General features: G+C 36.7%; 2 protein-coding genes across 2 annotated transcripts in view; one reads left to right on the top strand and one right to left on the bottom strand.

Annotated features, from left to right (window-relative positions):
- POLR3G (RNA polymerase III subunit G) overlaps positions 1–14,080 on the bottom strand; it is a 74,190-nt gene that overhangs the window by 18,459 nt on the left and 41,651 nt on the right. The window lies entirely within an intron of this gene.
- On the top strand, positions 723–13,271 carry LYSMD3 (LysM domain containing 3). The gene is made up of 3 exons (XM_004263539.4): positions 723–862; positions 4,832–5,097; positions 9,557–13,271. The coding sequence occupies exons 2-3, from the start codon at positions 4,843–4,845 to the stop codon at positions 10,220–10,222; spliced, it is 921 nt and encodes a 306-aa protein (XP_004263587.1). The 5' UTR covers positions 723–862; positions 4,832–4,842; the 3' UTR covers positions 10,223–13,271.

Here is a 14,080-nt window from a genome sequence, read left to right on the forward strand (position 1 = left end):
TAACTTGTAGACAGCCTTGTCTCATTGAGAATAGGAAGCCTGGAACCAGGGCTCAAGGGCAATTACTTCCCGGGGCCTAACTCTAGGTGGCTCACTTTCCTCACCTAAAAACACAAAGGCTGAAACAACTGTCTCCCGCAGCCCAAGGGTTTTTTCTCCAGCATTTTGTCTTTTCTGCTGGAGTCTAGAGGATTCAGCAGGAAGAGTTAGAAGCACAGAACAATCTAAAACATGGATGTCGCTACTATGCTTTGGGGAGTCCTTCCCCATCACACAGAAACCTCCAGATGCAGAGCAAGAGGAAATGCACAACAGCCGCCGACAAATCCCCTGCTAGCACCTCCCCACTCAGTGTTTTCTAGCCAGCCTTTGCCAGCGCTGTGCGAACGAAGGACAAAGGCGCAGCCGGAAGGTCTCCCCGGGCCGCCGGGTTAGCCCCGAGCCTTGGCCCTGGAACTATTACTTACTGGGGGTGACGGGGCGGGGCCCAAGGGGAGGAGTCAGGGGCGGGGCTGGAACCGGACCCTACTCCTGGGCTGCGGCGGAATCTCTGCGTCTGCGCGCCCGCGTAGGCCTGTGGTTGGGAAGCCCCAGGTTGTAGGCTCGCCCCCGCGCCCCGGCCTCCGCCTCCTCCAGGTCCCTTCCCACCTCCGCCCACTTGACGCGATGACGCACGGCAGGTTTGCGGACGTGGCGGCGGCGCACTGCACGAAAGGCCGAGACGTTGGCGGCGGCGGTGACGGTCTACAGGGGCAGCCAAAAACGGAGGCTCGGCCATGAACTGGCCCGAGACGGCCTCCCCAGCGGCGGCGGCGGACTTGGTAGCCGTCTCCTCGTTGAGTCCCGCCTGCTAACGGGACAGGTAAAGATCGCGGTGAGAGGTCGGGGGTGGCCGGGTCCCGGCCGGCGGGGTTGGGCCCCAGCTGCACCCTCGCTGGAGGCGGCGCGGACCCCGCGGCCGCAGATGTGGCGAGGCACCTGGTTGGGGCTTGGACCCCAGCCCGTGTGGAAGAGACTCCGAGGCAGGGGAGACCTTCGAGACCAGCTCCACCAAAGCCCCTTGTTACACTGTCGGGGAAACTGAGGCTCAGAGGAAGGACTCCTACTTGCCCCAATCCCGGAGCAGCGCATTTCGCACCTAGACACACTACATTTCTCCTACAACTTCGTGTCTCTGTTGAATATTCGTTGACAGCATCTCGTCCACATCGTCCAAGTGTGATGGTGTAAGATAGAGATCTGAGATTTAATTCTCGCAGGGGGTAACAGGGAAAGAAAAAACAAGACGTGTGGAAAGGAGGAGGAGGGAAGTTAAGTTTTTAGAAACTGAATTGGCCCTGGCAGGTACAGTCCCTGTGATACTGTCCCAGTGCTGAGCTGGATTGTGACCTGTGGCCCTTTTATTGCTCTCTGCTTAAGGAATGTCAAAGCGAAACACCCAGCAGCATTTATGCAGCACGAAGGCATTTGGGAAATCATTTTCAGTCAGAAAGTGAGCTGATGAGTGCTTCAACACGGTATCCATTGTGTTACTCTTGTCATCTATGTAGCATGCAGGCTTGTTTTAGTTTTCTGAAGGGGGTATTTGTGCTTTTTTTTCCCTGCCTTAAGATAATTATGACAGGTGAAGAGAATTCAACCAGATGACTTGAATACTGGGTACTTTCTAATCTCTATATACTTGGCTCAGATAATTATATGCCTGGGCCAGTTAGGGACACAACCAATTCTTGATGATTCAGAAACAGACTACACAGTTTGTGGTATTCTACTGCCTGCGTTTCATTCCAAGCGGAGTGAAGAGATCGTGAAACAGATGACGTTCTAGTCTTTAAATATTATTTAGCAACATATCATGGAGAGACGTTGATATAAGTATCTAAAATGGCTTTGGGGCATTGCTCAGTGAATTTCAGCTGTACTAAGCCAGTTTGGGGTTCTAAGACCAAATTATCAGGGGAAAAACGTCTAAAGGGCAGCATAACTGAGTCAGTATAGCCATGGGTAAATCGCTGTATATTAAGTGGTTCATAACTTTTTAAACTTTTTGAGAATATGAAAACAATAAGTATTATCCTCAGAAAAATGTAAATATGTATAAAATTTTGCCTAGGAATCTACAGGATTCACAGACATTCCCTACATTAAAGACAGGAAAGACTGTAAAATAAGTGGAAATTATCTGTTTTAGATGAAGGTGAGATACTCTACTCTTTCAACTTTTTTGAGAACAGAATAAAAATAAAGCATCCTTAATTTATTATGGTATTAAAACAAGTTTAATCTTTAAGCTTGTTAGAGTTGTCACTTGTTAGAATTCCTTGAAGGAACAGGTGTGACTTTAAAACTGCTTTTAAGATGTAAAATGTGGTAGCTTTCATTAGTTTGGTGGCTGTTGAGTTAGGAATTCCAGTTCAATAAATAATGTAGCTCTTGGGGGGACAGGTGAAATTATCGACTTAATATATAGCTATTAGTTATTTATGTTATCTGAATAGAAACCTTTGAGTTTTTGAAGCATTACAGTGTTGCCACAGAGCAGAGTCAGAAACTGGTTTTCAAGGGTTCTATTCAATGATATGAAATAGTTCCCAAAATTTTAAAGTATGTCCCGACATAGAGAGTATGTAATCTATTGTCATGTATATTACAAACTCAGACTTTTGGAGTTGGTCTTTTTCGATTTTTTTCTTTTTCACCTGGTACTTGTCCATAGCATTCACAACTGGCTTTGATACGTCATTTAGTCTTGGCTTCTATGGCACAACATTTTCTTGGTTTCCTCCTCCTCTGAACACTTCTTTTCGTCTTTGCAGTCTGATTTTCCTTCGTCTAGGTACTAAATGTAGCAGTTCTTCAAGGGTCAGTCTTGGACCCTCTTATTCTGCGTGCACGCTCTCTCTTCCTCCCTCCCTCCCTCCCTCCCTCTCTCTCTCTCTCTCTCTCTCTCTCTCTCTCTCTCTGTCTCTCTCTCTCTCTGTAATCTCATCTACACAGCTTCAGTTTCCACCTATATGCAGATGAGTCATGAAATTATATCACCCAGACCTTTCTGAATTTGACTACATAGACCACTTGACTACTTGACATTCTTTTTGGTTGTCTTAAAGGAATTTACAGTCAGCGTCACCAAGCCCCCACGCCCCCACCAAGCTCTTTTTCCAGTGTTCCACATCTTAGAGAATGGCACTACCATTTACTCAGGGATGCAAATCACAAGTCTTGGTGTGATCCTTAACTAACTTCTTCTCTTCATATCTGAGCCACATCATTAAGCCTTAAGTATTTTATCTCCCCAAATTCCTCTTACGACCTCTCTACTCTCCATCTTTCACAATAATTGAGGATAATCTACTATCCTTTCTTATGTGAACAATTAATATGAAGCTAAAACTGTGAATGTGGTAATAGTTTTTTATGTTCTTGTATTGTTTTTTGTTTTTAACATTGACAGACTTTATGGGGGCGGGGATCTGGTTTCCACCTGGGATCCTACCCTCTTAATATAGATAAGAAGGGATTTAGAAACCTTTGTACAGTATCTATTCTGGGCCCCCAGGGCAGGAAGGGGGTGATTGCTGGGTGGGCGGGCTGGAAGGGTGGAGGCAGGGCCCTTACCACCTGCATGCCCACATCCACCCTGAACATGAGGGTGGGGTGAGATGCTCTGGGAGGGATGAGGGAGTCCCCAGGCTAGGGGCAAGCTGGCAGCAGGGGCTGTGACAGGTAGCCATAGCTTCAGCAGCACTTGGCACCACGGTTGCAGGGCAGCTTGTTGCTGGCATCGTCAGTGGTGCACTTGTAGTCATAGGTGAGCTCCTCACCATGCAGGGTGCAGTGCAGGGTAGGTGAAGATGATGATGGGCTTCTGGCCCTCCACGTGGGTGACTTGAGAGAAGCAGTTGGGCTCACAGGAGTGGTTGATGACACGGGCAGCATTACCATGCATCGTGGCATCCCCACATCAAAGTCATCCATTCGGAACATGTAGCACCCAGTGCCCTTCCCATCGGAGAACTTCTCCTGCTTATTGTTCTTTTTTAATGAGGATAGATTAACTTGATGAAGGTGAGTTGAGAGTGAGTACACTTAGGTCAGCTCTCATCTCAGTCAGTCTTAAGATGTCTTTTCTGAAGTAGAAATGAATGTAGAACTTATAATCTGTTCACAATCTTTATAGACCATAAATTGAGTTTCATGAGGACTTTGGTAAGTTAAAGTTTGGTGAAAAGCTGCCAGGGAAGAAAAATCCCTGGTTGAGAGCAAAATTATGACCTGTATAGAAGGCACATACTATACTAAATAAAAATACTGAAATCAGCGTGATCCAGGGAAGTAGGTAGGGAGTTCAAAAGACAGTTCAATCCCATGGAACTTAAAATGCAGAACAACTCAGAAAGTTTGGGATTCATAAAAGTGTTGTGTGTGTACATATAAAACATATATTTTGATTCTATCAGATCTGTAAATTGTATATATGATCACATGTTTTTAAGACATAATACAAAATTATTTCTGTAATTTTCTTCACATCCTCAGAATGGGGAAACTTAATTTTTTGATCTAAAAAAATATAGCAATTTGCCCTTGTTAAAATGTAATCATCACCATGTTTTGTGATATATGGTCTATAAGAATGGATTACTTCTTCCTCCCATCCCATTGTCTCCATTGCCAAATACGTTCATTGTACTTCAACAACTATAAAACTTGAACCTAAAACCATTCTTTAAAAAACAAAAGATAAAGTGTCCTGAATATAAGATTCATGTAAATTAGTCAAATGGATCAGCTACATTCCAAAGTTTTCTCTGCCTTCTTTCCCTACCAGATTTTGACATTATGGCAGGGAGGCATCAGAATCGTAGTTTTCCTCTTCCAGGAGTTCATTCAAGTGGTCAAGTACATGCATTTGGAAATTGTACAGACAATGATATGTTGGAGGAGGATGCTGAAGTGTATGAGCTTCGATCCAGAGGAAAAGAAAAAATCCGAAGAAGTACATCAAAAGATAGACTTGATGACATTATAGTATTAACAAAAGATATACAGGAAGGAGACACTTTAAATGCAATAGCCCTTCAATACTGTTGTACGGTAAGTTTTAATTTGATTTTGCATAATGCAGCCCCAAATAAATTATTTGTTCATAGCACAAAATTGAAATAAATTCTGTGCCCTTTTATCTTGTATTCCCCCCCCACCCACTTTTTTGTCTTTTCACAGAAATCAGTATCATGTTGGTGGATGTTAACTTTTTAAATTTTTAAGTGAATACTTGAATTTCTGTTTATTTCTAAATCATGATTCTATTTTCAGATTGAAAAACACTCAAATGTGTTTATTTTTCTCCTTATTCAAGTTGTAAGGGAATGTAGAAATATATAAGGAAAGGTTTTTTCCTGCCCCAATTTCCTGAGATAACACACGTTGGTGTATTTCTTTCCATCCGTTTTTTGGGGGGAGATATATATGTGTATAGTGATTTTTGTGTTTAAAAATTGGTTTATATTATACCTATTACTCTGCAAGTTGCCTTTGACTTTTTCATTTCTTAGTATACCATGGATATCCCTCATAGCCTTATAGATCTAACTCATTATTTTATGTAGCTATATGATGTTGCATAGTATGGATGTACCATAATTATTAAGTTGTTCTCTTACTCATTGATAGGATTTTCTCCATGTTTTGCATTGTGCAGTGAATATCATCACAACTGGTACCTTATTTCTGTGAAATAGATTCTCAAAAGTGGGATTTATAGATGAAAGGTATATTTTTTATTTTACTAGGCATTAAACTCTGTTTAAATCCATTTAATGTCTGTGTCATGTCCATTTTGTATCCATAGCATGGAATCTATTTTCATGTAAACACATTGATATGGAAACTGTTGATATTTTTCATTTTCAAACTTTTTATTCTCATGCTTCCAAAAGAATTTTGAAATGTATATACTGTGTACCTCCTTGCACCTTTTAAAGTGAACATCTTAAATACATCCTGACTTAAAGTAGTTATAAAGGATTTAATTTCCAGAATGTTGTCAATATTGATATTTAAAAATAAGACTATTAGAATATTCTTTAAATATATGCATGGAATCCTAAATACCACCAGGATTTGCTACCTAAAATTGTTCATTTAAAATATGTATATGAGCTCTTTTTTTAGTAGCATGAAATTTTATATTTAAAAATTTTTTATATATTTAAAATTTTTTTCTCCTTGATTAATATTTTCATCCCCCCCAAAATCTTTCATAGTATAAAATATTTTTATCTTGAAAACCTTTTATTGATTACCTGTCATAGTTCTCTCCAATAGAAACACACACATATATTGATAAATTTATATATATATATTATTTAATTTTAAAGTCTCTGATGACCATGAGGTTCTATGTATTATTTTTCCTGAATAATTATTGCAATTATTCACAATTGATCAAAACAAACATTATAAATCTTAATTTAAATGTTTAATAAATATTTTATTGAAATGCATTTCTTGATGAGGTAAGAAAGCTGGGTTTGGGTTTTTTTTTTGTGACTTGTTCATGTATGGCAACATTATTTATTGTTAAATCAGAAAATATCTGATTTCATTCTTTAATGCAAATAAAATTGTTAATATGTGTTCTGTAGAGAAATAAGACCACTGAGAAATAAATTATAGAATGTGCTTTAGAAGGATGATAATGGAAAGTAATCAAGACTTTAAAATTAGGGGCAAGACTGAAAATATCAAGGTGAAGATCCAAGAGAAGAGTGTGGCCCAGCAGCTTTATTAGAGAAAGACATTAGTTTTCTTTTAATGAGCCTAGAAAATTTTCTTAGAAAAAGAGAAATTTGAAGTGCCATCTGAATGATTAAAAATAGATCATATTTCCAATGAAGTGAGAAGGAGAAAGTATTTCAGGCATGACAGTGATGTGGAGATTTCAAGGAGGAAATAAGGCGGACAACGGAGGAAGTTTAATAGCTGTTTCAGAAATGAGTGACACAGACTAGGATGAAGTGATTTAATATAACTGAGGAAAAGTTTGATATATAGTAAGAGAACATCATTGTAAGATTTTAACAAGAGTGCTGCAGAATGGGGTGGTGGGGGGCGGGAACCTGCTGGTGAATTAGAGGGAATCCAAGAAAGAAGTTACTGGAAGATGATCCAATGAATATGATTCAGGCTGAGGCTAAAATATTTATAGTAAAGAAGAGAAGAAGCCAATAGAAAATGTATTGGTGGGGAAATCACAGGGTGTATCCGCTGCTTCCTTAATTAAAATGAAGAGTGATGAAAGGCAGCTGAACGTTAGGGAAAAGATGGCATTGGCCACAATAATGGGAAAATTGATACAGCAGAGATAGGGAGTTAAGCAGTGCTCCCTTTTGACAGAGCTCAACTAGCAAAAAAAAGATTAACCTTACAAAAGGATTTATCATTTAAACATATGGTAATTAGTGCTATATTCCACTTGTAAATATTCAGCCTTAGGAATTATTAAAAACATGCCTGTTATAAAACAGTGATAAGAGGAACAAAAAGCTCAAGGTTACATTTGGAATCCTAAATGTAACCAAGGAAGTTAGCATAACAGAGAAAATATTATAGGGATATTTAGAGAGATAACCTAGGTAGATGCTAAACCTTGGAAACCTGGTTCAGAAAGATTATTGAGTAGTTATTAGTCAGAATATACAATACCAGGCAAAAGAGCATTTAAAGAGAATAGGATCAGGCTTTGGGGTTTGTCAGTGAATCTTCATTTGCCTTAAAAGAGTCTCAAGGTAGTAAAATGACAAAGCACCCTTTAACATTACACTCTCATCTCCAAGTTACTGTTCAGTCCTCTCTCCCTTTTCCTCCCACACATACACTTCAAAGGAATTGATTTTTCCAATAAGAACTCTCATTCTTCATCAGTAATATGCAGTTAATCCAGGTCACTACTACCTCTTAAAAACCCTGTCTGACAACCTGGATTCTGCAGGTTTCTGACTTTCCTACTATTAAAATTTAATAACAGCTAACATTTACATAACATACTGTGTGTCACTACTGTAGATGTTCTTTGGACATTTTAATACATTAATCTTCACAGTAATCCTATGTGGTAGGTAGTATTATTACTGTCATTTTACATATGTGAAACTGATTTGCAGACAGGTTAAACAACTTGCCCCAAATCATACAGCTAGAAAGTGTCAGGACCATGCTTCAAACCCAGATAGTCTGTGCTTTTAACCACCATCATATAGTGCTTTCCTGGGCACTGTTTCTTAATCTCCTTTGTGGATTTCTCTTAACTCAGCATACCCCTCAAATGTTGGCATTCCTCAGGGATCTTTCCTATGTTACCTTTTTCTCCTAGACTTTTTCTAGTGAATCTACTCTTGTGACTTCAATTACCATTTTTGCTGGTAATCCACAAATCTATATCTCTAGCTGAGATCATTCTTCTGAATTTCAGGCATACATTTATAACTGCCTTTGGACATCTTCCACTTGGCACATTTCAAGCACCTCAAAGTCAACATGTGTGAAATCTGCGTTCATTCTCTTTTATCCCTCTACAGTGTTCCATAATCTCAGTGAGTGACATCATTATCCATCGAGTTGGCCAAGCCAGAAATCTAAGTTTTATCCTAGACTCACTTTACCTCTCTGATATCAATCAGGTGATAAATGATCAGTGCTTGGTTTACAGCATTGATGGAAATGGTGGATTAATAACTTAAAGGCAGTTGGAGAGCCTGGCATAGTAATTGGTAACTTGAGAAACACTCTCCTGCTCCCCTTACAATGGCAGGTGGAGAGAACATGTAGACAGGTTGAGGACTATATAAAATGTATAAGGAAAGCTTATAAAAATGGCTGATCTGGGGGATAGTTGAATAATGCATTTACACCAGAGGTTTGGGGAAAAATGGCTTCAGGGGACAAATGAAGGAGACAAATTATCATATTTTATCAATTCTAAGGTGTATTTTTTTACACATTTTAACATCTTTGAAGTTAGAATGGTGGCGTCTTCAATATTTGGTGTTTTTTTTTTTTACCTTAATGATACATAAAATAATGGCACATCTTAGAGTGGATTGCATCTTGGTTTTGATAAAATATGGTACTTTTAGTTCGGTAAGTTGACATCTGCCTATACGCTAATCACCACATTAGAAGAAGGAACATAAGTATCTGTAATCCTTCCTTTACAAATTGTTTACAAGCGGCAGAAGTATGATATTTGCGCATGATAGAGAAATACCAAAAGATCCTAGAATCTACTTAAATAGCTAGGATTAGTGTTAATATTGATAATATGTGGGTGATTATAGAATGTAATTGGTGATTTCTTAAGACTGGTAGATCAAGAATGGTATAGAACTGTTATCCACAAATAATATAAAATCCTCTCTGGATGTGATAACTTACTACTTCTAATAATTAAGCTCAATTTTTTTTCCCTCCAAAAGTAACTGGGATGAATGAATATTACTACTTCTATTTTGATTTAGAATTTAGTTGAATTTTGCTTTTTTTGTCTTTACAGGTAGCAGATATCAAGAGGGTTAACAATCTCATCAGTGATCAAGACTTTTTTGCCCTTAGGTCTATCAAAATTCCAGTAAAAAAGTTTAGTTCATTGACTGAAACACTTTATCCTCCAAAAGGAAGACAGACTTCACGTCCTTCATCTGTTCAGTACCTTTCAGAACAACAGGAAGTTTTGTCAGCTAATGATTTTCTTTCTTCCAGTGAGTCAGCTGGTAGCTTTTTAAAAGAAGTAGACCGAGACATAGAACAAATAGTAAAATGTACAGACACCAAAAGAGAGAACCTTAATGAGGTGGTGTCTGCCTTGACAGCACAACAAGTACGTTTTGAACCTGATAACAAAAACATTCAACGTAAGGATCCTTATTATGGAGCAGACTGGGGAATAGGGTGGTGGACAGCTGTAGTGATAATGTTGATAGTAGGCATAATAACGCCAGTATTTTATTTGCTGTATTATGAAATTTTAGCTAAAGTGGATGTTAGTCACCATTCAACAGTGGATTCTTCACATTTGCATTCAGGAGTCACACCCCCATCACAGCAGAGAGAAATGGAAAATGAAATGGCTCCAACTAAAGGAATACCCTTTGTCCCACAAGATGACCATAAGCTTTATAGTCAATATTCTCAGTTACCTGCTGCTCGACACAAAACATAGCAGTTAGTTCAGTTACAGTGTTAGCGATCACATGTGTATCTGGAATTTGGTGGGTGAATCAGTTATATTAAATAACCACTTCAAAGGCAGAATTTAGGGAGATTGAAGATGCTTTGTTTTTCACCTTTTTTTTTGTTTGTTTTTTGGAGCCATTTACAAATGGATTGAGTATAAAATCCCTACAGTTGCTAGTTGTTGATCCTGAAAGCAGTACATCTGTATATCTCTTTTCAATGCTTAAAGCAGAAATGAATTTAAATATGTGTCTCAGAAGTTCCTGGAAAATGCATTTTTTTCTTATTCAAGACTGGTTACGTTCAAATTTTATTTTTTAAGCAATTGTTTTTGGTTTGAGGTTATTAATAGTAAATTCATTATGCAGAATAATGATAGCATCAGATGTCTGCAACTGAAGAAAATTTATTACTAACCATCAAAATATTTAGTTGCAGAAAAGTTTGATTCTAAAATTATTTGATAGGACTTAAAATTTCATTTTGAAACTTAAGAAAAACCCCACATTAGTACATACGCTATGAAAACATAAGTAGAACAGAAAGGGGAAAGAAATGTATAATGTCTGTAATAGAAGCTGAGATATATTATTATTTTTAAGCCCCCAAATTAATGTGTTAACTGTTGGGAAGTTGCCATTTGGTCACTAGAACACTGGATTATGTCAGGACCTAAAAGTTATCTTTGTCTCTGAAAGAATGCTGCCTCTGCTTCTGTGTTTTAAGTGATTATATTTGCCTCTGATGTTTGAAAGCACTTTTGTTGTTCTTTGATGAAAAGTGTTATACATGTACAGATTATTATTAGGAAATATTTCCTTACATACTGTGATAAGTTGTTGCTGTGTTACATGTAATAACATGCCTTAATTACATTTAATGCCTTATAATACTTTATGTAAACTAGTATAATTTTTAGAATTAAAATTAAGCATTATTTCAGATGGTCCGATAGGATTCATAACATAGGCTGTATAAATTTGTCTCCACCTTCACTGTCAGGCACAAGTTGATGGGATAGTAACATTTTTGTTGTCTGTCTCTGAGGTCTGTTGCAGAAAAGCAAGGGTAAAGAGACCTTTTGCATTAGCAAAAACAGACAAATTGTTTTGTATATTGATCCCTTAACCTCTGTTTTTCAAAGAGAAAATGTTCAGCTTAGGTCTTTTTTCCCTGAACTAGAGCATCAAATTGGAGAAGAGAGGCCAAAGGTGTATATGGATTGGTCAAAAGAGTGCCACTTTTAAGATCTGTGTGGATCAGAGTCTGGCTAAATAAGCATTTGCATACTGATTCCATCATTTAGTTTTTAAAAGTATGTGTTTTTAAAATGCTATCAAAATGATTCATTTGGTGGAGTCTGGCTTGCCTGTTTGTGTATAATAAAGTATGTACCTTAAGATATATTATACCACCTAATTTTCTGGGCATTATTTCCTAACTTTTAATGTTTCAGCTTTTTGACCAGTCATTTTATATTTCAAACTTCAGTCTTGATACAAAGTGGGGTGAATAAATATATACGCTTAATGAGGTTTAATGTCGTTTTAGGAGCAGTGTATCATAGAAAGACAGGACAAAGATGTCAAACATTAAAGCCCTTGCATATATTAGAGGGCCTTAGACAATTACCAAAAAGTGTTAATATGGAGATTTGTAGCAAATTGATTTTTTGAGTTAACTCTATTAGTTTAAGATTTAAAAAATTGTTTTAATGTGCTTTGGGCATCTTGAGAAAAGTATGATCTTTCTAGTTTATGCTCAGTGTTAACTTGGTCAGTTTACATTGTATTTATTAAGCCTGCTGAAAATCAAGTTTCAAGAAAGAAAATAAGGATTATTTTAGGGTAGAATGGGCTAGATGTCCTTTGAAGAACTTTGTTTACATCAAATTGATGAAATTACGGAGTCAGGGATTCCTTTTTGCTAGCGGTACTTTGAAATTGTGATAGAGAAGTCTGATTTATAAAATAAGTAACTTTTTAAAAAGTAATGAGGTATACCATGTACTTGATTAGAAACCTTTTCTGTCTTGCAGAGTGTCCTATTCCTTGAAGGCAGTATAACATATCCTTATGACACAGGCAGTTTCCTTTGTCCATATATTTGAATTACATTGGGCTGGCCAAAAAGTTTGTTTGGATTTTTCCATAACATTTTACAGAAAAAACAGAGGGAACTTTTTGGCCAACCCAATATATTTTTTTACTTAATTGAATATAATTTGAATTATATATAATTCTATATATATGTATAACATATATAGAATTCTGTTATATATATAGAATTCTAGATTCTAATCCTTAAATGTCATTTGTAAAAGAAAAATTTCTTAAGCATTTAATAGATTTAGAATAATTTTAGCTTTTAAAAAGTACTAATACATCAAAATTTGTAACAAATGCAGATTACTTTGTAAAACTTAATAAAACGAAAAGTTATTTAATTTTGTGGCTTTTGTGTTGAAACCCTTATTTGAATTTACTTTGAGGCTTTACATTAGAAGATATATACACACACACACACATACATGCAGATGTAAAAGTAACGGAACTGTGAATCACTGCATTTGGTTCACTTAAAAAGTTGGAGTTGCAAGTGAAGAAAAACCTATTTTTAAAAAGGGCAGATTCTTAAAGTCTGGGTACAAATGGTTAAGATTGTTTCAAACTAATGGATGCCATTTAAATTAAATATTTTTTGCCATCGTATTTCTAGAAAATTATAGGATTCATGTCCCCAAAAGATATATTAAGATCAGTTATAGAGTCTGGTGGCCACGTCAAGAATTAGAAGACAGTAGTGTTAAATTAATTTCTCCAAAGACTTTTTGTTTTTTAAAGCTTATCTTTTTCTGGACTCTACTTACTTGTTCAGTGGCCTGAAGAGTTCTTTAAATGAACCATTATTTAGTCATTAGTTCTTTTTAAAGTACTACAAAAATTACCTACTTGGGAATATGAAGGATACAGTTAGAGTTTTAGAAATATCGTGAAACAAAGATCCAGTCAAAGTGTTACAGAGTAAAGGTGTAGTTTTTAGGAGTCTGTATTTAAATGGTACATTATGATGGGAATCATTCTTATTTTGAATTACAAAGTTGCTCAGGAAATCAGTATTTTCTTCCAAGTATGTGCATATTGCACTGTTAGATCATAGAAATCTGATGCTTTATTTAATTCTTTTTATGTATGCAAATTATATGTCTTTTGTATAATGTATTTTATACAGATGCAGCATGGAATTGTAGAATGTTATGTTAGCATGTACATCTGTAAAACTGGTTTTTAAAACTTCTTGCCCCTCATTTTTCATATTTTAAAAGATATGCAAAATGTAATAAAGTTTCTATTTTATTATTCAATCAAAAATGGAATCTGGTTAATTTAATTGAATAAAGCAAACCTTTTCTCCTCCTCTAACTATTAGAGATACTATGTAAGATAGACTGAATTGCCAAAGATTTACCAATTCAGATTCCCCCTTGTTATACTGAAAAAATACACTGGATTATTTATAGTACATAAGTGAAAGGAAATGAAAAAAATATCAGATGAATGTTATTTGTGGGGGGATCTCTGATCTCATGGAAGAAGGCCTCATGAGACCTGGTCCACACCTTCTTGGCAAGTTACAGATTGGTTGTGTGACAATATGCTCTATTTATATGTAAATTTTATTATCACGGAAACAACCTTTCCATTTCAAAATATTAATTTTTTAAAATACCAGTAGCAAAAAGAATTGAGACAGTTATTTGGAGTTTTTATTTATTTAATGGAGAATTTGTGGTGTAATCCTTGTTTTCTCCATTTTTAAAACTATCTTGATCTTAAAATTGTAT

The sequence above is a fragment of the Orcinus orca genome, chromosome 3 (genome assembly GCF_937001465.1).
Source record: "Orcinus orca chromosome 3, mOrcOrc1.1, whole genome shotgun sequence".
Classification (NCBI taxonomy): domain Eukaryota; kingdom Metazoa; phylum Chordata; class Mammalia; order Artiodactyla; family Delphinidae; genus Orcinus; species Orcinus orca.

Coding starts and splice junctions, on each gene's coding strand:
- LYSMD3 (XM_004263539.4), top strand. CDS start 4,843: ATGGCAGGGAGGCATCAGAATCGTAGTTTTCCTCTTCCAGGAGTTCAT. Junction 5,098..9,556: donor CCCTTCAATACTGTTGTACG/GTAAGTTTTAAT, acceptor TTGTCTTTACAG/GTAGCAGATATCAAGAGGGT.